Source organism: Medicago sativa, chromosome 5 (assembly GCF_051527215.1).
Source record: "Medicago sativa cultivar Bolivia chromosome 5, Bolivia_mono, whole genome shotgun sequence".
Taxonomy (NCBI): domain Eukaryota; kingdom Viridiplantae; phylum Streptophyta; class Magnoliopsida; order Fabales; family Fabaceae; genus Medicago; species Medicago sativa.
The window spans coordinates 57,130,610-57,154,250 of NC_140753.1; the positions used below are offsets into that span (position 1 = coordinate 57,130,610).

General features: G+C 33.2%; 4 protein-coding genes across 5 annotated transcripts; all 4 read right to left on the reverse strand.

Annotated features, from left to right (window-relative positions):
- Positions 1 to 396: 396 nt before the first annotated feature.
- Positions 397 to 21,889, reverse strand: LOC146923357 (uncharacterized). 2 transcript variants are annotated; one of them, XM_085708544.1, is made up of 7 exons: positions 21,857 to 21,889; positions 2,366 to 2,437; positions 2,083 to 2,268; positions 1,792 to 2,007; positions 1,482 to 1,504; positions 926 to 1,203; positions 397 to 746 (listed from the first exon to the last, which is right to left on the reverse strand). In XM_085708544.1, exons 1-7 carry the CDS (start codon positions 21,876 to 21,878, stop codon positions 677 to 679), a joined length of 867 nt encoding a protein of 288 aa, XP_085564670.1. In that variant the 5' UTR covers positions 21,879 to 21,889; the 3' UTR covers positions 397 to 676. The 2 variants fall into 2 exon arrangements, with proteins under 2 accessions (XP_085564670.1, XP_085564671.1); XM_085708545.1 differs by lacking the exon at positions 21,857 to 21,889 and adding an exon at positions 2,585 to 2,608.
- Positions 7,212 to 8,867, reverse strand: LOC146923358 (uncharacterized). The gene is made up of 4 exons (XM_085708547.1): positions 8,685 to 8,867; positions 8,420 to 8,608; positions 7,977 to 7,999; positions 7,212 to 7,693 (listed from the first exon to the last, which is right to left on the reverse strand). Exons 1-4 carry the CDS (start codon positions 8,764 to 8,766, stop codon positions 7,322 to 7,324), a joined length of 666 nt encoding a protein of 221 aa, XP_085564673.1. The 5' UTR covers positions 8,767 to 8,867; the 3' UTR covers positions 7,212 to 7,321.
- LOC146923359 (uncharacterized) lies at positions 15,384 to 17,547 on the reverse strand. Its single transcript, XM_085710518.1, has 6 exons — positions 17,526 to 17,547; positions 17,206 to 17,325; positions 16,923 to 17,111; positions 16,659 to 16,847; positions 16,177 to 16,199; positions 15,384 to 15,895 (listed from the first exon to the last, which is right to left on the reverse strand). Exons 1-6 carry the CDS (start codon positions 17,545 to 17,547, stop codon positions 15,602 to 15,604), a joined length of 837 nt encoding a protein of 278 aa, XP_085566644.1. The 3' UTR covers positions 15,384 to 15,601.
- Positions 19,886 to 21,528, reverse strand: LOC146923360 (uncharacterized; the record flags this gene model as incomplete). Its single annotated transcript, XM_085710519.1, has 4 exons — positions 19,886 to 20,056; positions 20,415 to 20,737; positions 20,960 to 20,982; positions 21,270 to 21,528. Coding segments are annotated over 4 exons (654 nt in total), but the record flags the coding sequence as incomplete, so codon positions are not given.
- Positions 21,890 to 23,641: the final 1,752 nt, after the last annotated feature.

Below are 23,641 nucleotides of genomic sequence, written 5' to 3' on the forward strand. Positions count from 1 at the left end.
TTTCCTTTTTTTTTCTTTTCCTTTCTATTTATATGTTGTAAGAAACAATGTGTAACTGTATCTAAAATGACAATTTGTATTACTAGTATCCGTGGAGATGGTTGCGGAATTTGTTGGCTATGGAAGAGATGCAAAACCTTAAGAAATTGAAGCTTCTAACATGCCAAGGGATCGGTGGTTCTTACTCTATGTTAAAGGTTTGAAGCGGTTCAGCAAATTGAGCTTTAATCCTTAAAAAAAAAAAAATCAGTTTTAATGTCGATGGTGTATGATCTATTTTCACTTGCATAAATTCTTGATTTTCCATTACCTATGGGACTTGCAATTAATATTATTTTTAGCTATAAATTTTAGAGGTTCTCAAGACCATATACGAGAGAAGTATAAAAAGCCGTATTCACGAAATTCCGCGAGAACTCTCTTCGCGAGATATAGCATGACACTTTTAGAAATTCAGAACATCTATCAATATGGCATAGGACAACGCTTACAATAATACATAAACATATGTCTGGTGCGTCCCATAAGTTATCACAAAATTAACTAGACTGGAAATTAGAAATAAAGTCTTAAGCAAATGAAGTGCTAAAATCAACTGGTTGGTTTCCACCTGGCCTCATTGTCATCAATCCTTTTGAGCCATTTGGCAGTTTTTGCATCAGGGCAGGACTCGAGTTCAAGCTGTTTTTTGTACGCTTCTTCCCTTTTCTTTGTCTTGGATCTTGTTATCGGCCTCCCTAGACCATCTGAGTCATCATCAAACCCAAGATATATTAGCATTTTACAAAGGTTGTACAAATAAAGTACGTTCTTTCTAGACATATGTCTAGTGCGTCGCATAAGTTACAACAAAATTAACTAAACTGGAAATTAGAAATAAAGTCTTGAGCAAATGAAGTGCTAAAATCAAATAGTTGGTTTCCACCTGGCCTCATCGTCATCAATCCTTTTGAGCCATTTGGCAGTTTTTGCATCAGAGTACTCGAGTTCAAGAAGTTTATTGTACAATGCTTCTTCCCCTAGACCATCTGAGTCATCATCAGACCCAAGATCTCCATCAGAAGGAGATGATGGAGGGTTACGAGATGCAAATCGAAATTCCATTGGTGGAGTAGGTTCCCGTGGGAAATCGAGTGGATTGATTTTGTCTAATTCTGAATCTGAATAATATAAATTGAATGATCCTTCTGGGGAAGGAGTAGCCTACAATAAAAAAAAAACAGAAGATAGAGTAAATGTTGGAGAAATGGACCAAACATTAAAGGGTATATCTAATTAAATAGTTGCGTTACATCAGGTTGATTCTAGTGGGAAGTTAAAAGTTTCAATAAACAAACAAAAGCAGATTTTTCTTTTGCGGTGAAAATACAAAAGCACAGAAATTTATATTGTATATGACAAAATTAAATATTATATAATGTTGTGGTCATCAAAGCATTATGACTAAAAGTTAAAAGGGCATTCATTGTAGAACACAGTACCTGATTGTAAAAATAATCGGCATCTGCAAAGATAATAGGAGTTTTATCAACACAGTGTAGTAATGAAAAGTGAGAAACATATATATCAAAATATAAATCACCAAGAGAGAAGAGTGATTATGAATATTCAGATACGTATCAACTTTGAATACTAGAAATCATTTACTTCCCAAAAAGATGGTACTTGAATGCCAATACACACACAATGAACTTCGGAAGAAGATATCAGAGGTTGATATTCACAGCATACATTAATTAATATTATATAACATATACATCAAATACTGAAGAACAAGTGAGGTCCGCTTACAGTGCGCTGGTATCGGAGCATCAAGGTCGAGTCCCAATTCTTCTGCAATACACTTATCATGATCATGCTCCAACCAAGGTACAAAACCTTCAGGTATAGGCTTATTAGGATTCCAAGGTTCATAATCTTCAGATTTAAGTGGTGTTTTGCTTGTTTCAATTCCTTTATTTCCATCTTCTGTTTTGAGCTTATTTGAGTCGACATCCAAGATGGTCTCTATATGAAGCAAAGAAAAAGGACATGAGAGTACAGTAAGAAAATTGTATTCCAACTGTTCCGCAATACACTTACTGTGATCATGGTCATCCGTGAGTTCGTCTTCTTCAGGTAAATTCTTCATCACAGATGACGCTTCAGATTCAAATGCCATTTTGTTTATCAGCTTGTTTAGTGTTTTTTGAGGAGCAAGCCGTTTCTTTGAATTCACCCGTTTCTTTGAATTAAAGCGTTTCTTTGAATTGACATTCAAGACAGGCTCTATAAAAAGCAAATAAGAACAAAGTAAGAGACGAGTGCGGTAAAATTAAAAATATAGAATTTGTATTCTGACCCAACCGTTGGGCAATACACTTACTATGATCATGCTCATTTTCAGCTAAATTCCTTGTTCTCTTCTTAGAAGAAGCTTGAAGCTCAAGTTGTGTCTCTATAAGAAGGAAACAAAAGCAATAGGAAATACAATTTGTTATATGTGTTGTAAACTTTACCATAAATGGATGTTAATTTTTTTTCACATAAGCAAATGAAATCCATAATTAAGCAAATGAAGAAGTAAGGGTTACTATTTACTTACTTTTGGGTGCCATAATGGATCGATCTGTGAAACCAATAACAAAAAATGTGAATGATAAATCAATTAATTAGAAGCAATTTCAAAAGCAGGAAGCTAATAATAAACAAGGGTTTAAAAATATCATGTGAAAAATGCTCATATGATCATGAAACGAATTAAACGCAATATCCCAGATCTAGGGTTTTGCACTCATATTGTATAATTCATGAAATTTCACGATAAAACAAAGGTAATTGGTTTAAGGTATTAAATGAAGAAAGGTATTGCTATTCCATGGTTCTCCAATAACAAGACGTGGTTTTGTAATGGCGTTACCTGTCGGAATTAAGTGTATATAGATCAATTTCACAAGACGTGCATAATACAAGACAAAAGTAGAAATCTTTAGCGGAACTAATTAAAACCAAATCATGAATATGATCAGATCCTGATATGAAAACATAGAAGACGGTTAACGACGGCTGATTTGGTTCTTCCTCAATCGGTGCACGTTATGCGTTAAGTTCTCTTCAATTAATTAATTATCTAAATAAAAATCTAATTAGTCTTTTTTGATCACCAATGCATAAATAACTAATGTAATTATTACAAAGATATTTGTCGGCACAAGGATATTGGAATATAATTAAATAATAAAATATTCCAACAATTTTCCTTAAAAAAAAAATAAAAAATATTCCAACAATCTCCCGTTTGGGTTGCATATCTTAATAATTATATCAGAATTTTTTAGGCGCACGTTTGAATGTTGTTTATCTTTATATTTCAACTTTACAATCTAGTCGACCTTATACATTAATAATGAGATCACCACAGCTGTCGTCACTTACGTATAACATAGGAGAACTCCGATAATTTTTAAACGATTTAACTTTTCTACATGAAAGTTGTTGATTATTTTGGTTTTTGAATTCTTAACAAGTGTCTTGCATATCCTTTTTCGCAATAGACAAGATCTCTACTCCATTAATTTCACTTTTAATGTTACAAACATTTTAAATTTTTAGAAATTAAAGGCAACTATCAAAATGAGATAGGACCAAGGTAATCAAAATTGGACCGGAATAGCCATTCAAACCTGGAACCAAACCTATGCCCAGTCCAATTAACACCAATAATCGGCCTGCGATAGAATCAGATAAAAATTTGGCAATAAAGATAAGAACCGGCGGCTGTTGGATCAAATTGACCTCACAATTGAAGGCCTCAAACTAAGCTGTGGGCACCCTTAGCTTTAGTTTGATGAGGTACAGACTTCAACTTATAACTCATGCTCCACACACTATAATTTCAATTTCCCAATGTTATGTGGGACGGTTGATTTGATTTTTCCTCAACCGTCACCTTCATGCCTCAAGTTCTCTTTAGATGGGGAGAAAAGAGTAGACAATGTATGGTGTATTGGGGACCACAACCTCTTATAGTGTGATGACCATTAGGTTTCCCATTATTCTGTCAATGGACAATTCAGACATTCACTCATATTGAGTTCATATCAATTAATTAATTATCTACATAAAAATCTAATTAGCCTTATTACTTAATTTGATCATCAATGCATAAATAACTAATGAAATTATTATAAAGATATTTGTTCACATAAGGACATTAGAATATAATTCAAGGCTTAATTGCATTTTTCCCCCTATCTTTTGTCAACTATGCGATTTTGCACCCCATGTTTTTAAACGAGCGATTTTCACCCCATCCTTTTCTCTCTTTCTGATTTGAAGGCCCCTCATGTGTTTTTAGTGATGATGTATCTAATTTTGATGAAATGTCTTCATTTTATGTTTGCCATGTGTGTAAATGTAATTTTTAAAAAAACAAAAAATTGATTTTGGAAATTAAAAGAAAATATGGATCTTGTTAAAATAAAATTAAAATTAAAATAACATTAACCAATTAAAATAAAATTAAAACAAAAACCAACTAAAATATAAAATTAAAACAAAAATAATATTAAAACTTTTTTTTGAGAGAGAGAGAAGAGAGAAGAGAGAGAAAATAAAATTAAAACTAAAACCAATTAAAAAACCCCAATTATTTATTATAATTTTTTTTTCCATTTGGATTTTATTCACAGATTTTTTTTTAAACAAAAAATATCTATCTAAAACATCGTAAAACTTAAAAAGAAAAACCTTTCACATTTTTTTCCCTTTCAACTTCATGGTATTGTTGTTCATCAACGTCATAACCTTTTCAACAACACCAGTTCATCAACACTTGTTTCATCTTCATCCTATTTTTTCCCTTCATCTTCATCATATGGTCGAGAACCATTTCAGTTAATTCCTAGTTCATCAACACCAGTTCCTAAATCATGCATTTGGCCAGAGATCAGGACGTGGCGACGAACCGTCAGAGAAATAGGGTTGTGTGAGAGGGATAGTGACAGTGGTGTTGTGGTTGAGGGAAAACGACAGTGTTGTTGTGACGAATTAGACTGCGGTGGTGACAGTAATTTTGGCTTTCTTCTAATTACCATGGATCTGCGTTTTTATAAGTTTGAGGGAAACAAGATATGGGTTTTATTGGTTTTAATGGTTTCTGTTGATCATACCGTTGACGTGACGGAGGTTCTCCGGTGATTGCTCTGGCGGTGGAGAATTGTCTCTGACGGTGGAAGTCGGTGGTGGATTTTGATTACTGGTTCCGTCCATGGCGGATTTGTTAATTTTTTTCCTTTTTTTTAGCAATTTTTTTCCCTTTCTTTTAATTTCCAAAATCAATTTTTTGTTTTTAAAAAATTACATTTACACACATGGCAAACATTAAATGAAGACACATCATCAAAATTAGACACATCATCACTAAAACACACGAGGGGCATTCAAATCAGAATGGGGGAAAAGGATGGGGTGCAAAATCACTTGCTTAAAAACATGGGGTGCAAAATCGCACAATTGACAAAAGATAGGGAGAAAAAGTGCAATACAATCTCCCACTTGGGTTATATCCTAATAATTATATGAGCCTGAATGTTATTTATCTTTATATTTCAACTTTACAGTCTAGTCCACCTTATACATTAATAATGAGATCAGCGCGGCTGTCGTCATTGACATATAATATGACGGAACCCCGACAATTTTTAAACGATTTAACTTTTATTTTCAATAAATCTTGACCCTAGATTGAATCTAATGATATTTTTATTCTGGTCCACCGAAGAAGGACTTAATTGATCCTTCACCCTATAATCCACCCACTTTATTTCCTCTTTTGTTTTGGAATTTAACCAAGTTGTACCAAAGAAGTGTAGGCAGCAGAGTGCACAACCGGTTTAGATTCAATCAACTCATGCTTATGTTATTCAGGTTGATGCAGGTTGCTTCCCGAAGGGGTTTACTACTTTTGGGTGCTTTCAAGGATTACAAGGGTCTGTCAATTTGGTTTCTAGGAATTTGAATGTTGAAGATCATAGACTTAGTTGTGCTATGCAAGTTGGTTGCAAGTCTTGGTTGGTAGATGCCTTTCTTTTGGAAAGGCTGACGATTTTTTCTCTTGTTGCTTCTGTTAGTTGAATGAGTTTCAAAAGAATAAAATAAACAATTTGTAACAATTTCAAAAATGACGATTTGTATTTCATTGTTCAAGGATCTTCACAATTTCTCAAAAGAAATGGAGGTCTTCATTACTATGATTTTGGACTTATTAATGTTATAAATTCAAACATTTTTCAAATTGATGACATTAATTAAACATTTACACATCACTTAATAGTAATGGAGATGTCAATTTATTATAGGAAGGGAAATGCTAAAGACACTTGTTAAGAAGTTCAAAGTGAAAATTTTATCTTGATAATGATGTAAACACATTGAAACTTTTAAAGGAACTTTTCTACATGAAATTTGTCGATTATTTCGGTTTTTGAATTCTTAACAAGTGTATTGTATGACCCTTTTCGAAATAGAGAGATCTCTACTCCATTTCACTTTAATGTTACAAACATGTAAAATTTTTAGAAATTAAAGGCAACTATGAAAATGAAATAGGACCAAGGTAATCAAAATTGGACCGGACTAGCCATTCAACCTGGAACCAAACCTATGCCCAGTCCAATTGACACCTATAATCGGCCTGCGATAGAACCAGATAAAAATCAGGCAATAAAGATAAGAACCGGCGGCTGTTGGATCAAATTGGCCAATGTTATGTGGGACTTGTTCATAAAAGACAACTCTCTGCAAGATTAAACAGAGATTAACCTTCCTAACCCAAGACCCGTAAGAGCATTTAAACCTCTCAACAAGATTAATAGAAACATGACTTACATGCCTAAACATGTCTGTCAGGAACTTTGATGGTTGAATTGGCCCAGTAAATCATTAATAAATCAAGTGTTTTTAATGTTGATTCTATAATAACATGTCTGTCAGGAACTTATATATCTAACTTTTCCACATCATGAAGTGAAGGGAGGCGATGTGAACGAAACAAAGAGCAGAGTGAAGTTCCATATCAATAAAATTGAAAACATAACAAACAGACAACTCATTTTCTCATAGAGATGAGCTCGTAAAAAAATTAAAATATTTAATTACTACCAGTTTGTATACACTGATTTAATGTTGCATCTGATTTTGATTACCTTGCATAGGATATTCGTTGTTAAATATATTTTAAGCATTTTACAATAATATATATAAAGCACCTTCATTTTAGACATGTCATGTGAAATGCATGGGTTAACACACTAGTTGGCCCTTGTTTCAAATTAAACCAAATTTAAAATAAAGTCTTAAGCAATTGAAATGCTAAAATCAAACACTTCATACCCTCACAGGGCTCTTCAATGGAATTTCTTTGTAAAATCAGAGGCCATTTGCACCATTCAGAGGCCATTTCAATCTCAACCTCTTTGTAAAATTCTTCCAGCAATTTATTACTCTTAGATCTTGTCATTGGACCCTGATCCCCAAGATCATGTGCGACATCATTGGACCCAAGATCCGTTCGGTCTCTATGAGAAGGTGAAAATAGAATGTCATCAGTTGGCTCTGATAATGGAGTTACTTCATGAGGAGGGGTATGGAATGGAGAGTATCTGTCTAATTCTGAACCTGACAAAATGAATGGTTCTTCTGGGGATTGCGGAACCTACAAACGGGAAAACAAGAGAACAAAATATAGAGCAAATGTTGGACAATGGGATAGAACAATAAAAGGGAATATCTAATCAAATAATTGTGTCATGCACATCAATTTGATTCTAGTGGAAATCTTCAAGTTTCAAGCAACAAACAAAAAGAGCACGGGTTTTTTGGGTAAAAAAACAAAAGCATGTATATTTATGTTGTAAAATTAAATAGTATATAATGGTTGTGCTCATCAAAGCATAATGACTCAAAGTTAAAAGGGCATTCATTGTAGAACACAGTACCTGATCGGAAAAATATTTGGCATCTGCAAAAGATAATAGAAAGTTTCATCAACATAGTGTAGTAATGAAAAGAGAGAAATATATATATCAAGATATAAATCACCAAGAGAGGGAGATTAGGAATATTCAGATACGTATCAACTTTGAAACTTCCATGACCAAAGCTAATAGAAGAATGCTAGAAATAATTCACTTTCCTAAAAGATGGTACTTGAATGCCAAGACACACACACATACACACACACACAAATACACTGTAAGATTGAAGGCTGCATTTGCTTGTAATTATAAAGCTAAGACATCGATTAAGTTCATGCCAATGATATAGGCAGCCGTCAATGAAATTCGGAAGAAGATATCAGAGGTTGAGATTCGCAGCATACATAAATAGTATGTAACATATATATACATCAAATACTGAGGAACAGGTCAGGTCGGCTTACAATATGCTGGTATCGGAGCATCAAAGTCGAGTCCCAATTGGTCTGCAATACACTTATCATGATCATGATCATACCAAGGATCATCATCTTGGAATGAGGCTTTGGGTACAATTGGTGTTTTCCTTGTTTCAGTTCCTTTGTTTCCATCATCTGTTTTGAGCTTCTTTGAGTCGACATTCAAGACAGTCTCTATATGAAGCAAAGAAAAATTACATGAGTGCTGCAAATAGAAAATTGTGTCCCAACTGTTCTGCAATACACTTACTGTGATCATGCTCATCCAAGAGTTCGTCTTCTTCAGGTAAATTATTCTTCATCGTAGAAGATACTTCAGGTTCACGTGCCATTTTGTTTATCAACTTGTTTAGTGGTTTTTTAGGAGTAATCCGTTTCTTTGAATTTACGCGTTTCTTTGAATTAATGCGCTTCTTTGACTTGACATTCAAGACAGGCTGTATAAGAAGCAAATAAGAACTAAGTAAGAGACGAGTGAGGTTAAATTAAAAATAGAGAATTTGTATCCCAACCCAACTGATGGGCAATACCCTTACCATGATCATGCTTATCTTCAGCTAAGTTCTTGTTTCTCTTCTTAGATGATGCTTGAAGCTTAAGTCGTGTCTCTATAAGAAGGAAATACAAGTTGTTATGATAATTAGTGGTTTATGCATGTATTATAAGCTTTATAATGAATGAATTAATGTTAATTTTTTTTCACATAATTAAGGGTTGGTGTTATGATGAAGAAGAAGAAGTAAGGGTTACTAATACTATCTACGTACTTTTAGGTTTATCTTTGGCCATTATGGATCGATCTGCAAAACAAATAACAAAAATTGTATGATAATCATGAAGCCGCAACCAGAATTAAACGCAATATACCAGAACTAGGGTTTTGCACTCAATTTGGGTTTAAACGCAGATAATTTCAAGATGAAAAAACTCAAACAAAAACAATAACAACAACAATTTCTCGATTGGAACAAGTTACTAATTCACAAAAGAAAAAATCGAAAGCAATCGATTGTTAAAAAAAGAGAATAAACGATGATAAAACGAAAGGTGCTGTACCGACGGTATTATGAGAATAGCGCTCTGTTCAATTTTTGCTCCTTTTTTATTTTTTATGTGTTACTTTCATTCAATTCAACTAGATTTTTGACCCGTGCTCCGCTCAGATTTATTGTAAAGGGATTGACATACGAATAATAAAATGCAATATATAATAGGTAACGGTGAAAAAATAACATGTGATAATCCATAGTAGACAAATTAAAACACTTCATAAAATGTATGAAATCTGAAAATATTTTAAAAGAAAATTCGGTAATCCTATCAATAATTTAGGTATATACAGTAGAAACTCTTTAATTTAATACTCGATAAATTAATAAACTCTCTAAAATAATAAATTTGTCCGGTCCCGACTTGAACCAATGTAAAAAATTGAAAAACTCGATAAAATAATAAGATAATAATTTTTCGGGAGATCCCTTTATAATTTTCTGTCCCAAGAAAATCATAAATTAATAATTCATAGAAACTGAAAAAAAATATTAAGAATACATTGAACACATTTGTTCCTCTTGTTTACATTTATTGTACTTCAAAAGTCATTATTGATTTCCAATGCATATAGACACAGTAGTTACTAATTTACGTTGAGTCCCAAGGTTCGCTGCAACGTAATTCTAAGAGGCATAGACTAATTTGCCTTTTTGTATGGTATGTACAGTATAATTACTTAAAAACTCTTTAAATTAATAATTATTAATTTATCGATAAATTAATAACTCTCTAAATTAATAAATTTCTCCGGTCCCGACATTATTAATTTATAGAGTTTTAACTGTATAACCAAGTTTACATGGAAACTAGACTTTTGACCCGTGCGTTGCACGGGTTTTCTCGACTATAATAGAGACTAATAAATAATCTTTAACCCGTAAGATCATTGATATGGTAGAAAATATTTTCTTCAAAAAAAAAAAAGGCAAGAGGATAGAAATAAAATTGGTGTGCATCGCATTTTTTTAGATGAAATTTGTTAGGTTAAATAATTGCAAACCTAATAAAGCAAATGAGCGGAAAAAATTAGGTTAAGTTGTTGCATACGTAACAAAATTAATAAATAAAGATCTCATAAACAAAAGGCATGAAATTATAAATAAAAAACCCAAAAAAAAAATTGTAAAATTCTTGACAAAAAAAAAAGTATAAAAAAGAAGGATCATACATGATCACTGATATGGTAGAAAATATTTTCTTCAAAAAAAAAAGGCAAGAGGATAGAAATGAAATTGGTGTGCAATGCATTTTTTTAGATGGAATTTGTTGGGTTAAATAATTGCAAACCTAATAAAGCAAATGAGCGGGAAAAAATTAGGTTAAGTTGTTGCATACGTAACAAAATTAATAAATAAAGATGTCAAAAACAAAAGGCATGAAATTAAAAAAAAATCCAAAAAAAAAAGTGTAAAATTCTTGACAAAAAAAAGAAGGATCATACGTGATCATTGATATGGTAGAAAATATTTTCTTCAAAAAAAAGGCAAGAGGATAGGAATGAAATTGGTGTGCAATGCATTTTTTTAGATGGAATTTGTTAGGTTAAATAATTGCAAACCTAATAAAGCAAATGAGCGGGAAAAAATTAGGTTAATTTGCTGCAGACGTAACAAAATTAATAAATTAGGATAAGGATGTCAAAAACAAAAGGCATGAAATTAAAAAAAAAATCCAAAAAAAAAGTGTAAAAGGTTAAAAAATTGCAAACCTAATAAAGCAAATGAGCGGGAAAAAATTAGGTTAAGTTGCTGCAGACGTAACAAAATTAATAAATAAGGATTAGGGTCGCCGAAAAAAAGTATAAAATAGAAGACATCAAACGTGATCATTGATATGCTCATAGTTTCTGGAACAAACGTGCAACATCAAATAAGTGTAGAAAATATTTTCTTCAAAAAAAAAAAAAGGCAAGATGATAGGAATGAAATTGGTGCGATGCATTTTTTTAGATGGAATTTGTTAAGTTAAATAATTGCAAACCTAATAAAGCAAATGAGCGGGAAAAAATTAGGTTAAATTGTTGTAGACGTAACAAAATTAATAAATAAGGATTATTGTTTATATAATTGAAAACTGCTATTCAGACTTCTAAAATTGCTCTCAGCACCCCACAATTGACCATTGTTGTCAAAACTTTTGACTTAAATCCTAAAATTCAAGATTTTGTGACTTTCTTCACCTTCAACGGCTCAAATCCGTAGTAAAATCCCAAAATAGGCAAAATCCATCGATTTTGATTGTGACTTTACCATTTCTTATAAACTAAGTCATTTATGACTACATACCATTTATAACATATATTTAGGATTTAAGTTTTTTTTTGTTTGTAAAATCCATCGATTTTGATTGTGATTTTACAATTTCTAATATCGATTATGCAAAAGTAGTTGAGTAAAATCCTTCGAGATTTTAAGATAGTCGATTTTGCTCTTCTCTTTTAACCTGAAGCAAAATCTCGATTTAGACAACCTTACAATTGACATTTAATATTTACCAAGCAGAATTTGTTCACAGTGACATAGATGTTATTATTTGCTCGTTGAAAGTTGAAACACAAAAAAGACTGCGATTTGAAAAGCCCATCTGAACGAATGTGAAAGAGGGGGTAAGGGAAAGAGAGGGAATGAGATGATGAGATCCATTACAAGCTCAGTGAACCCTGGCAGTAAACATGTCCATCAGAGGAAGGAGTTGAAAAGGCTTCTCTCTCTTTGACCGGTGATGCATGTTGAAGGGGGGGGGGGGGGGGGTGAGAGAGAACAATTTCAAATGTTTGATCTGGATTAAATGTGAATTAGAAAGAGAGACAATGGGAGATCAAAAAGTAGAACACAAATGAACCAGTTCCAACCTCTGCCGCTTCATGTTGTCGGGAAACCTCTTAATTAGGTCACCATTAGCCAGCAAATCAAACAACACCACTAATACGGTTGGAGAATTGAGGGAAACAGAGAAAGAAGCAACAATGGAGGACATAGAGAGGGCTTATGGCAGAGACACAATTGTCTTACACTAATTATAAATGGGAAGATTAAAAGAGGAACATTGATTTTGGGGTCGAATTTATTTAGACATTAAGAGAAGATATTGACAATTCAAGGAAGATATTGACAATTCAAATCTGGCTTATGAAAGGTCATAATAGATTGGGAGGGAAACTGAATTTGAAAATGCATTAAATGATGTTCATTTAATGCATAACAAAGGAGGGAAAAGCCAAAAGAAATTAGGGTTAAGCAAAACTTAACCTAATAAGCTTTTATAAAAAAAGATAAGCTTTTATAATAAAAGAAGATAAGAAGATGTGAGATTTTGGGTTTGAATCTGATTCAAAATATTCATCATATTCATAATTGTTAGTAGAGCTAGGCATACAAATCCCTTCAAATATTGAGTATTTATATGTTTATCACATAAGAGAAATGATATTTGAACAACCATTTTTAAACAACTTTTGTGACAGCTCTCTCTCATACTCACATTGTATTTTTATTCTCTCTCTTCATTTTTCACTCTCTACTGTTATTGTCCAATAAAATTAGAGGAAAAAAGGTGTCACTAAAAGTTATTTAAAATTGGTTGTCAAAATATCATTCCTCATCACGTAAACAGATATTCAAATTGCAAAAAGTATTATACTTCAATTATAAACGACCTGTTGGCATGGGTTGAAGATCTAGTTCAAAATATATTGCCATAATTCATATTTATTTTGTGTATCATTTGGCAAACATTGTTCTCTAAATAGATTGAATCGCAAACTATGTATTGGCTTTTTCTTTAACTATGGTTGAATTTCTTTCTTTTGAAGAAGTCATGGTTGAATTTCTTACCACTTCCTTTTTTATTTTTTTATTTTGCTAAGATCATTTGGTTATCATCCCCCTAGGAGCCCATATTCCCCCCACTGTTAACACAACACAGTGGCTCCTTAAAGGTCTAACTTGCAAAGAAAATTTGGGAGCAAAAGTCACTACAACATAGTTGAGATTGAGTAACACTTGAAAACTATTACTAAATCAAGAAAAATGTTACTAATTAAATTTAGTAACATTTGAATATTTTTTTTAGTCAAAGGCCTTGTTACTAAAGATTTTTAGTTACATTTTAGAGTTTTATCTATAACATTCAAAAGTTGTCGGTAACAATAAAAAAACGTTACATTTATCATTTTTGAGAATTTTGTAAAAAGTGTTGCAAAATTAGATCAAACTTCATTCAAATTTAAAACTCCAAATATGTTACATCTATGGCCCCACTAATTTTGTTCCTTCTTATTATGTTTTCATTTTTGCACTAAGTAGTGCACATCCATAGCCCCACTAAATTCTCGAGCATGCCATAGTTTAGCCTCCTAAGCTTTCATCACCACAACTTGACCACAAGGTTTTTTACTTTTGAAGAACCTGCAACAAATTTGAAAAACTATACAATTCAGCTCATTGGATATAACATGTATAAACCATAGAAAAAACCATAGATTTCAGCTTATTAAGCCAAAACCCAATAAAACTAGTAAAGAGACACAAGATAAAAACTAGAAATCCTCCTGAGCCTATAACCAGAAAATGTCACTTCTGATATGAGCCCAAATCAGACCCTGCTACTAACTATCAATTAACAGGCAGAAACATAGAGAAACTTGCACTGATATCAATAATCTCTAACCTCAGACAAACATACAATGGCAAACAAAATATTACTCAAAACTGAGCAACAGAAAAGAACACTCCAAAACCTAAGAATCCTTCAACCATTTATAACAACAATCAGAAAGACATCCTAGAAAACCTAGTTTGATATCAATAACCTCAGACTATTCAATTCCATATTGCATTGTATATTAAATTCCATAATACATATGAAGCAAGTATGCACATAGATCAGAAAGTTGAAATACCTTCTGTTTTTCCTATTGAACCACCAAGTTTCTCGCTTCTCTGAATATATTATGCATTAAGTTTCCTGGAAATATGTATTTGGAAGTTTTGTGTGTCCAACCATAGCAGATGTGTCTTCTGATGTTATCTTGAGAATGATGTAAGCACATAAAACTTTAAAAAGAAACTTATCTACACAAAACATATCAATTATTTCGGTTTTTGAATTCTTAACAAGTGTCTTGCATGACACTTTTCGGAAAAAGAAAAGATCTCTGGTCCATTTTAATTTAATGCTACAAACATATTATATATTTTTAGAAATTAAGTGCAACTAACAATATGAAATAGAACCAAGGTAATCAAAATTAGACCGGACAGGCCATTCAACCTGGAACCAAACCTATGCCCAATCCAATTGACACCTGTAACCGGCCTGTGATAGAACCAGATAAAAATCAAGCACACGAGATAAAAACCAGCGGCTGTTGAGCCAGTTACACAAGTTCAACCGGATTTTACTTTTTCCTGCCATTTTAAACTTCAAAAATTGAAAACCAATGCCACTTTAGTAATTTTTGGATCGAATTGGCCTCACAATTGAAGGCCTCAAACTAAGCTGTGGGCACCCTTAGCTTTTTCCAATGTTATGCTGGACTTGTTCATAAAAGATAAGTTTCTGCAAGATTAAACAGAGCAATTAACTTTCTTAATCCGAAACCCATAAGAGCATTTAAACATCTCTGTAAGATTAATAGAAACATGACTTACATGCTTTAAAATGTCTGTCAGGAACCTTTATGCTTAAACATGACTTACATGCTTTAACATGTCTGTCATATATCCAACTTTTCCACATCATGAAGTGAAGGAGGCGATGTGAACGAAAAAAGAGGAGAGTGAACTCCATATCAATAAAATTAAATGTCATAACAAACAGACAACTCATTTTCACATAGAGGATTAATGAGCTCGTAAAAAATTAAAATATTTAATTACTACCGGTTCGTCTACACTGATTTAATGTTGGGTCTGATTTTGATTACCTTGCATAGGATATTCGTTGTTCAATATATTTTAAGCGTTTTACAATAATATATATAAAGCACCTTCATTTTAGACATGTCATGTGAAATGCATGGGTTAAATCACTAGTTGGCTATTGTTACAAATTAAACCAAATTTAAAATTTAAAATAAAGTCTTAAGCAATTTAAATGCTAAAATCAAACACTTCATACCCTCACAGCGGGCACTTCAAAGATTTTATCTTCCATGGATATGCACCATTCAGAGGCCAGTACAATCTCAACCTCTTCGTAACATTCTTCAATCAATTTCTTTCTCTTGGATCTTGTCATTGGACCCCGACCCCCAAGACCATCTGCGGCATCATTGGACCCAAGATCCATTAGGTCTCTATAACGAGGTGATAATGGAGTTACTTCACGAGGAGGGCTATGGAATGGAGAGTATCTGTCTAATTCTGAACCTGACAAAATGAATGGTTCTTCTAGGGATTGCGGAACCTACAAATGGGAAACAAAGAGAACAAAAGATAGAGCAAATGTTGGACAATGGGAAAGAACAGTAAAAGGGAATATCTAATCAAATAATTGTGTCCCGTCATGTTGGTTCTAGTGGAAAGCTACAAGTTTCAAGCAACAAACAAAAAGAGCACGAGTTTTTTTGAGTGAAAAAACAAAAGCATGTATATTTTATGTTGTAAAATTAAATAGTATATAATGGTTGTGCTCATCAAAGCATAATGACTCAAAGTTAAAAGGGCATTCATTGTAGAACACAGTACCTGATCAGAAAAATATTTGGCATCTGCAAAAGATAATAGAAAGATTCATCAACATAGTGTAGTAATGGAAAGTGAGAAACATATATATCAAGATATAAATCACCAAGAGAGGGAGATACATATCAACTTTGAATCTTCCATGACCTAAACTAATAGAGAAGAATGCTAGAAATAATATACTTTCCTAAAAGATGGTACTTGAATGCCAACACACACACACACACACACACACACACACACACACACACACACACACACACACACACACACACACACACACACACACAAGTACACTGTAAGATTGAAGGTTGCATTTGCTTGTAATTATAAAGCTAAGACATCGATTAAGTTCATGCCAATGTTATAGGCAGCCGTCAATTAACTTCGGAAGAAGATATCAGAGGTTGATATTCATAGCATACATAAATAGTATATAAGTTATATATACATCAAATATTGAGGAACAAGTCAGGTCGGCTTACAATATGCTGGTATCGGAGCATCAAAGTCGAGTCCCAATTGTTCTGCAATACACTTATCATGATCATGATCATACCAAGGATCATCATCTTGAAATGAGGCTTTGGGTTCAAGTGGTGTTTTGCTTGTTTCAATTCCTTTCTTTCTATCATCTGTCTTGAGCTTCTTTGAGTTGACATTCAAGACAGTCTCTATATGAAGCAAAGAAAAAGGACATGAGAATACAGAAAGATAATTTTATCCCAACTGTTCTGCAATACACTTACTGTGATCATGCTCATTAGTGAGTTCGTCTTCTTCAGGTAAATTCTTCTTCATCGTAGATGACGCTTCAGGTTTAAGTGCCATTTTGTTTATCAACTTGTTTAGTTTTTTTTGAGGATTAATCCGTTTCTTTGAATTCACCCATTTCTTTGAATTAACGCGTTTCTTTGACTTGACATTCAAGACAGTCTCTATAAGAAACAAATAAGAAAGAAGTAAGAGACGAGAACAGTAAAATTAAAAAGTACAGAATTTGTATCCCAACCCAACTGTTAGGAAACTTACTATGATCATGCTCATCCCAGAGTTTTTTGTCTTCAACTAAATTCTTGGTTCTCTTGTTAGATGACGCTTGAAGCTCAAGTCGTGTTTTTGGTCGTTTAATCCATTTTTTGGCATGTGTCTCTATAAGAAGGAAACAAAAGCAATTGTATTGTAAGTCATATTGGTTTCTATAGATGTTAAAATTATTAGTAGTTTATGAAGAATTCTTGTGTTATAAGCAAACAAATGAAATTAAAACTCAATTCACTTAAGAAAAAAAATGAAATTAAAACTCCATTATTAAGCAAATGAAGAATTAAGGGTTACTATCTAGTACTTACTTTTGGGTTCATCTTTGGCCATTATTGATCGATCTGTAAAACGAATAACAAAAAATTGTGAATGATAAATCAATTAATTAAACACAAATTCCCAGAACTAGGGTTTTACACTAAGCTTGGGTTTAAACAATAATTTCAAGATGAAACAAACCAAAACCCTAGAAAGATGAAAGCAAAAAAGCAAAAAAGATGAAAGCAATCGATTTTTAAGAAAAGAGAATAGAAGATGATATAGCGTGAGGTGATGTACCGGTGGTAACATGAGAATAACGCTCCTTTTCCTTTTTTTTATGTGTTACTTTTATTCAATTTTTGTTTATATAATAATTGAAAATTGCTCGTTAGACTTCTAATATTGCTCCCTTACCCCGAATGGCATTTAACTTTTGTAGGCTCTCGTCTGTCTCCTAAGAAGTCACGTTGTTGAGAGAAACTCTCTTCAACCTCGGTTCGAGACCCGGCACCAAGGCTCTCCCCTACAACAGGTAACTGTCGATCTTGTAATAAATTTAGTTCGTAACGTTTAAACTTTTGATATTTTGTCCACGATATAAAACATAAAAATACTTATATTTATTTAATGTTAGTAATATATTGATCACAAAAAAATTATCGGTTCATTAGTAAGGATATATACATGACAAAGAGCTTAATCAAGAAGTTGATCTTGAAGCAACATCTGTTCTGTGTGCGTATGCAACATTTAAAACAATTCAAAAGGTGTCTGATGCGTATCAATCTATATAGTCAGCCTGCTTGTCATTTAGCTGTCTGAATTGATTCACACATTTAGTGAATCGATTCGCTGTGTTGTTTTTTGCCGAAATTTTGCACTTGCCCCACACACACACACACACACACACACACACACACACACACACACACACACACACACACACACTTCCTCATAATACCAAAATCAATGAATCATTTGCATCTATTCTCTCTAAGTCACAACAACTCATTGTTCATAAATTCTTCAAGATTAAACACTTTTTCTTATAATCACTTTGTACATTGAGTCGCATTGATTTGCTAGGGTGCTTATAGGGATTGTAAGTTGATATTCTCAAGGAAATTGGTTGGGCTTAATCAAGGTTTTAAAGTGAAGTGAATAATCTCATTCCACCTCAAAAGGTCTTTGGGGTCTTTCTAATTGTTCTTGCAATCGAAGGGGATTCGTTTACCGGACGTAGCATCAAAGACTTAAGTGAAGAGTTCAAAGGGGTGCATGGGTATTCAAGGATTCGAAGATTCAAGAAGTGCCAAATTCAAAGGGTATTTGAAGTTTGGGGGAGTGCTTACATAGGAGTTGAAGAACTAGGATAGTTTTAAGGAACTCTTGTAATCACATTTGTATTAATTCAACATTATTACTATTAGTGGATGACCTTGGTGGAGGCATTTTTCACCAATAAGAGTTCACGTAGCCCGAAGCCAGGACGAAAGGGTGAACAACTATAAAAATATCGGTGTCGTTCTCTTTTCCTTATCCTCTTTAATTTTCGTTAATTGTATATGTTAATTGATTAATTGATAGTGTAGAATTTTGTTAATTGAACGAAGTAGTTTTTTTATAAAAATTAATCTAATTCCTTGAATTTGGTTTTCACTATTGTACTTGGATTGATTATTATGAAATTCTATCCAATTTATCAATTGCATATACATTGTGTTTTTTATTGATAGCATATTATATTTCCTTATAGGTTTGGATTTGAAATTGTCTAAGTTTTGCAAATTGTTCAAGAACTATTAATATTTGATTGTAATAAGATTTATATTGTGAATCTCTCTATATTGAATCTTATTAGCACATAGTTTTAACTTTTTGTAATTGTTGTGATTGTTCAAGCTTGTTTCCAATTAGTCAAAACATTTCAAATCAAACTTTTTTAAAAAACTATTCACCCCCCTCTAGCTTGCAACCTTATTGGCCATATAGACCAACATACCTAACCATTGAACAAAGTACTGCATTAGGAGGTTCAAGAGATAAACTACAAAGTAGGCGAAATCAATTATTTTGCCTTTCATTGTGTCTTTAGTCAAGTTGCTTCCAATGTTGATATTTTTCCTTTTTATGCTTATGTGAAAATAAGTAGGAACTTTTGTTTCCATTGACAATTAGACAATAGTTTCCATTTGATGATTCTAGGTGTAATAAGACTATCTTCTTTTTTTTTTAAAAAAAAAAAAAGAGTAAGAGTGTCTCTAATGCTAAAACTAGAAGTTGTAGTAATTTTTGCTTCAATAAAAACCTGTTTAAGAACTCAAATGGCATAATATTGTGTCACCCGTTTCCTTTTTTTTCTTTTTCTTTCCATACACATATGTTGTAAGAAACAACGTGTAACAGTATCTAAAATGACAACTTGTATTGCTGGTATCCGTGGAGATGATTGTGGAATTTGTTGGCTATGAAAGAGATGCAAAACCTTAAGAAATTGAAGCTTCTAACATGCCAAGGGATCAGTGGTTCTTACTCTTTGTTAAATGTTTGAAGTTGTTCAGCAAATTGAGTTTTAATCCTTCAAAAACAAAAAAAAAAAATCAGATTTAATGTTGATGGTGTATGATCTATGGGCCTTACAATTAATCATCTATTATTTTCAGCTATACATTTTAGAGGTTCTTAAGACCATATACGAGAGAAATATAAAAAGCAGTATTCACAAAATTCCGTGAGAACTCTCTTTGCGGAAAATAGCACGGCTCTTTTAGAAATTCAGAACATCTATCAATATGACACAGGTACATAAAGCTAGCACGTTCTTTTTAGGCATATGTCTGGTGCGTCACATAAGTTATCTCAAAATTAACTAAACTGGAAATTAGAAATAAAGTCTTAAGCAAATGAAGTGCTAAAATCAATTAGTTGGTTTCCACCTGGCCTCGTCTTCATCAAGCATTTTGAGCCATTCGGCAGTTTTTGCATCAGGGCGGGACTCGAGTTCAAGCTGTTTTTTGTAAGCTTCTTTCCTTTTCTTTGCCTTGGAACTTGTTATCGGCCCCCCTAGACCATCTGAGTCATCATCAGACCCAAGATCCATTGGATCTCCATCAGAAGGAGATGATGAAGAGTCACTACATGTAGATCGAAATTTTATTGGTGGAGTAGGTGCCCGACGGATAATATCAAGTGGATCGAGTTTGGCTAATTCTGATTCTGAATAATATAAATTGAATGATCCTTCTGGGGAAGGAGTAGCCTACAACCAGGAAAAAAAACAGAAGATAGAGCAAATGTTGGAGAAATGGACCAAACATTAAAGGGTATATCTAATTAAATAGTTGTGCTACATCAAGTTGATTCTAGTGGAAAGTTAAAAGTTTCAATAAACAAAAGTTTCAAGTTGATATTTATATAATGTTGTGGTCATCAAAGCATTATGACTAAAAGTTAAAAGGGCAGACATTGTAGAACACAGTACCTGATTGTAAAAATAATCGGCATCTGCAAAGATAATAGGAGTTTTATCAACACAATGTAGTAATGAAAAGTGAGAAACATATATATCAAAATATAAATCACCAAGAGAGAAGAGTGATTATGAATATTCAGATACGTATCAACTTTGAATACTAGAAATCATTTACTTCCCAAAAAGATGGTACTTGAATGCCAATACACACACAATGAACTTCGGAAGAAGATATCAGAGGTTGATATTCACAGCATACATTAATTAATATTATATAACATATACATCAAATACTGAAGAACAAGTGAGGTCGGCTTACAGTGCGCTGGTATCGGAGCATCAAGGTCGAGTCCCAATTCTTCTGCAATACACTTATCATGATCATGTTCCAACCAAGGTACAAAACCTTCAGGTATAGGCTTATTAGGATTCCAAGGTTCATAATCTTCAGATTTAAGTGGTGTTTTGCTTGTTTCAATTCCTTTGTTTCCATCATCTGTTTTGAGCTTATTTGAGTCGACATCCAAGACGGTCTCTATATGAAGCAAAGAAAAAGGACATGAGAATACAGTAAGAAAATTGTATCACAACTGTTCTGCAATACACTTACTATGATCATGATCATCTTCAGCTAACTTCTTGGTTCTCTTGTTATTCTCAGATGACGGTTGAAGCTCACGTCGTGTTTTTCGACGTTTAATCCCTTTTTGAGCATTTGTCTCTATAAGAAGGAAACAAAAGCAATAAAGTAAGAGAAGAGTGTTGCAAATAACTAATTTCTCATAAAAGAAATACTCTCAAGTTACTAGCTTTACCATTAATGAATGTTAATATTCACATATATGCAAATGAAATCCAAGCTCTATAATTAAGCAAATGAAGAAGCAAGGGTTTCTATCTACTTACTTTTGGGTTCATCTTTGGCCATTTTGGATCAATCTGTAATACAAATAACAAAAATTATACGATAAATCATATAATTATAAGTAATTTAAAAAGCAGGAAGTTATGAAGGAACATGGACTTAAAAAATCGTGTGAAACATGATCCCATAATCATGAAGCCGCAGCTAGAATTAAATGCAATTTCCTAGAACTAGGGTTTTGCATTCAACATAGGTTTAAATTCAGAATTTTCACGATCACACAAACAAACCAAAACAACAACAATTTCTTCGATTGGGACAGGTTGGTAATTAACGAAAGAAAAATAAAGCAATTCGATTATTAAGAAAAGAGAAGAGGTGTTGTACCGGCGGTGAGATGAGAATTGTTCTCGTTCAATTTTCGCTCCTTTTTTGTTTGTATATTTGTTTCATTCAATTCAATTTTGATTTTTTTTTAAAAGAAATTCAATTTTGTTAATATGATTGCTTTTTCAACCTTTTTTTTTTTTTTGTGGTGGTCGGTAGGGTGGGGACGGGTTTTACCTTCCCCGTCCCCATGCCCGATTTTTATATACTTACCCGTTACCCTACCCAAACCCAACATGGATGACAAATTGAATCTCATCCCCGTCCCCCACGGGTTCGGGTATCCCAGCCTCATCCCCGTCCACGCATTGAATAATTTTTTTTGATAAAAAATAGAAGTTTTTTTGCATCCCCAAGAGCAACATTGTAATACATTATCCAACAATACACTCACTTTAACATTTGTTAGACGGAATGATTTATTTGATCCTTTAAATATCAATAGTAGTTTTCATTAACATGATAATTATCAAACAAACTAACATGACATATCAACATAAAGTAATTTTTTCATTTGGGACTGGTTACGGTATGGGTTCGGGGTTGGTACTTATATACCCGTTACCCGTCCCATACCCGTGTTTTGAAATCGGGGAAAACTCATACCCATACCCAAACCCAGCCAAAACAGGGAAAACCCGTCAAATTGGGTTTGGTTCGGGCGGGTAACCGTGAAGGTGAGAAAAAAACACAAGAAGGGGGGTTGAATTGTGTTTTAGAAAAATTCTTCGTTTCTCCTAAAAACTGAACACACTGATCAGAAGCTAAGCGAGACAGCTTCTGAAGTGATAATCAGAATCTAAATGCAGCGGAATAAAACAGAGAGAGAGAAGAAGAACGACACAAAGCAATTATACTGGTTCCTTCCACAATCCGGAAGTAGTCCAGTCCCCCTTGCACTTCCAAGGAGATTTCACTATGAGTAATATCTGATTACAAATGCTCAAGCACACAAGCAAGAGACTTCCAATGCTCAAGCACACAAGCAAGAGACTTCCTTTGCTCAAGAACACAATCAAGAGACTTCCTGCTCAAGCACAACTGCAAGAGACTTCCTAACTAAACAAAATTACACAGAAAATTGTTTAAGGTTGAACACTTGATATACAATCAGAGGTGCTCACAATACAAATCAGATACAGACTCAATGGACTTAAGAATTTCTAAGATATGACTTTGAGACACAGAAATTCTAAGTGAATGCAGAACAATTTCAGCAGAGGTTTGGTACTTGTGAAAATCTTGTGAGTCTTTCGTTCAGCGTTCTTGCATTACCAATTCTCTAGGTCTTCACTCCTTTATATAGAGGTGTGAAAGAGACGTTGTGAAATTGCCAGCACACCAAAGAGTCGTTGTTGAAGCTTGATCTTTCACCAATGATCTTTTGCCTGATTTGGTTGTTGTCCTATGAAGAACCAATTTGAAATCCATTCCTTATC

Excerpts from the sequence above, each read along its gene's own strand:
- LOC146923358 (XM_085708547.1), bottom strand. The coding sequence starts at position 8,766 with ATGGCACGTGAACCTGAAGTATCTTCTACGATGAAGAATAATTTACCT. Across the intron at positions 8,000-8,419 it reads TGCTCCGATACCAGCATATT|ATGCCAAATATTTTTCCGAT; the intron begins GTAAGCCGACCT and ends TATCTTTTGCAG. Across the intron at positions 7,694-7,976 it reads CCAAATATTTTTCCGATCAG|GTTCCGCAATCCCCAGAAGA; the intron begins GTACTGTGTTCT and ends TCCCGTTTGTAG.
- LOC146923359 (XM_085710518.1), bottom strand. The coding sequence starts at position 17,547 with ATGGCCAAAGATGAACCCAAAA. Across the intron at positions 17,326-17,525 it reads GGCCAAAGATGAACCCAAAA|AGACACATGCCAAAAAATGG; the intron begins GTAAGTACTAGA and ends TCCTTCTTATAG. Across the intron at positions 16,200-16,658 it reads TGCTCCGATACCAGCATATT|ATGCCAAATATTTTTCTGAT; the intron begins GTAAGCCGACCT and ends TATCTTTTGCAG.
- LOC146923357 (XM_085708544.1), bottom strand. The coding sequence starts at position 21,878 with ATGGCCAAAGATGAACCCAAAA. Across the intron at positions 2,269-2,365 it reads TGAAAATGAGCATGATCATA|AGCCTGTCTTGAATGTCAAT; the intron begins GTAAGTGTATTG and ends TGCTTTTTATAG. Across the intron at positions 747-925 it reads ATTGATGACGATGAGGCCAG|ATGGTCTAGGGAGGCCGATA; the intron begins GTGGAAACCAAC and ends ATGATGACTCAG.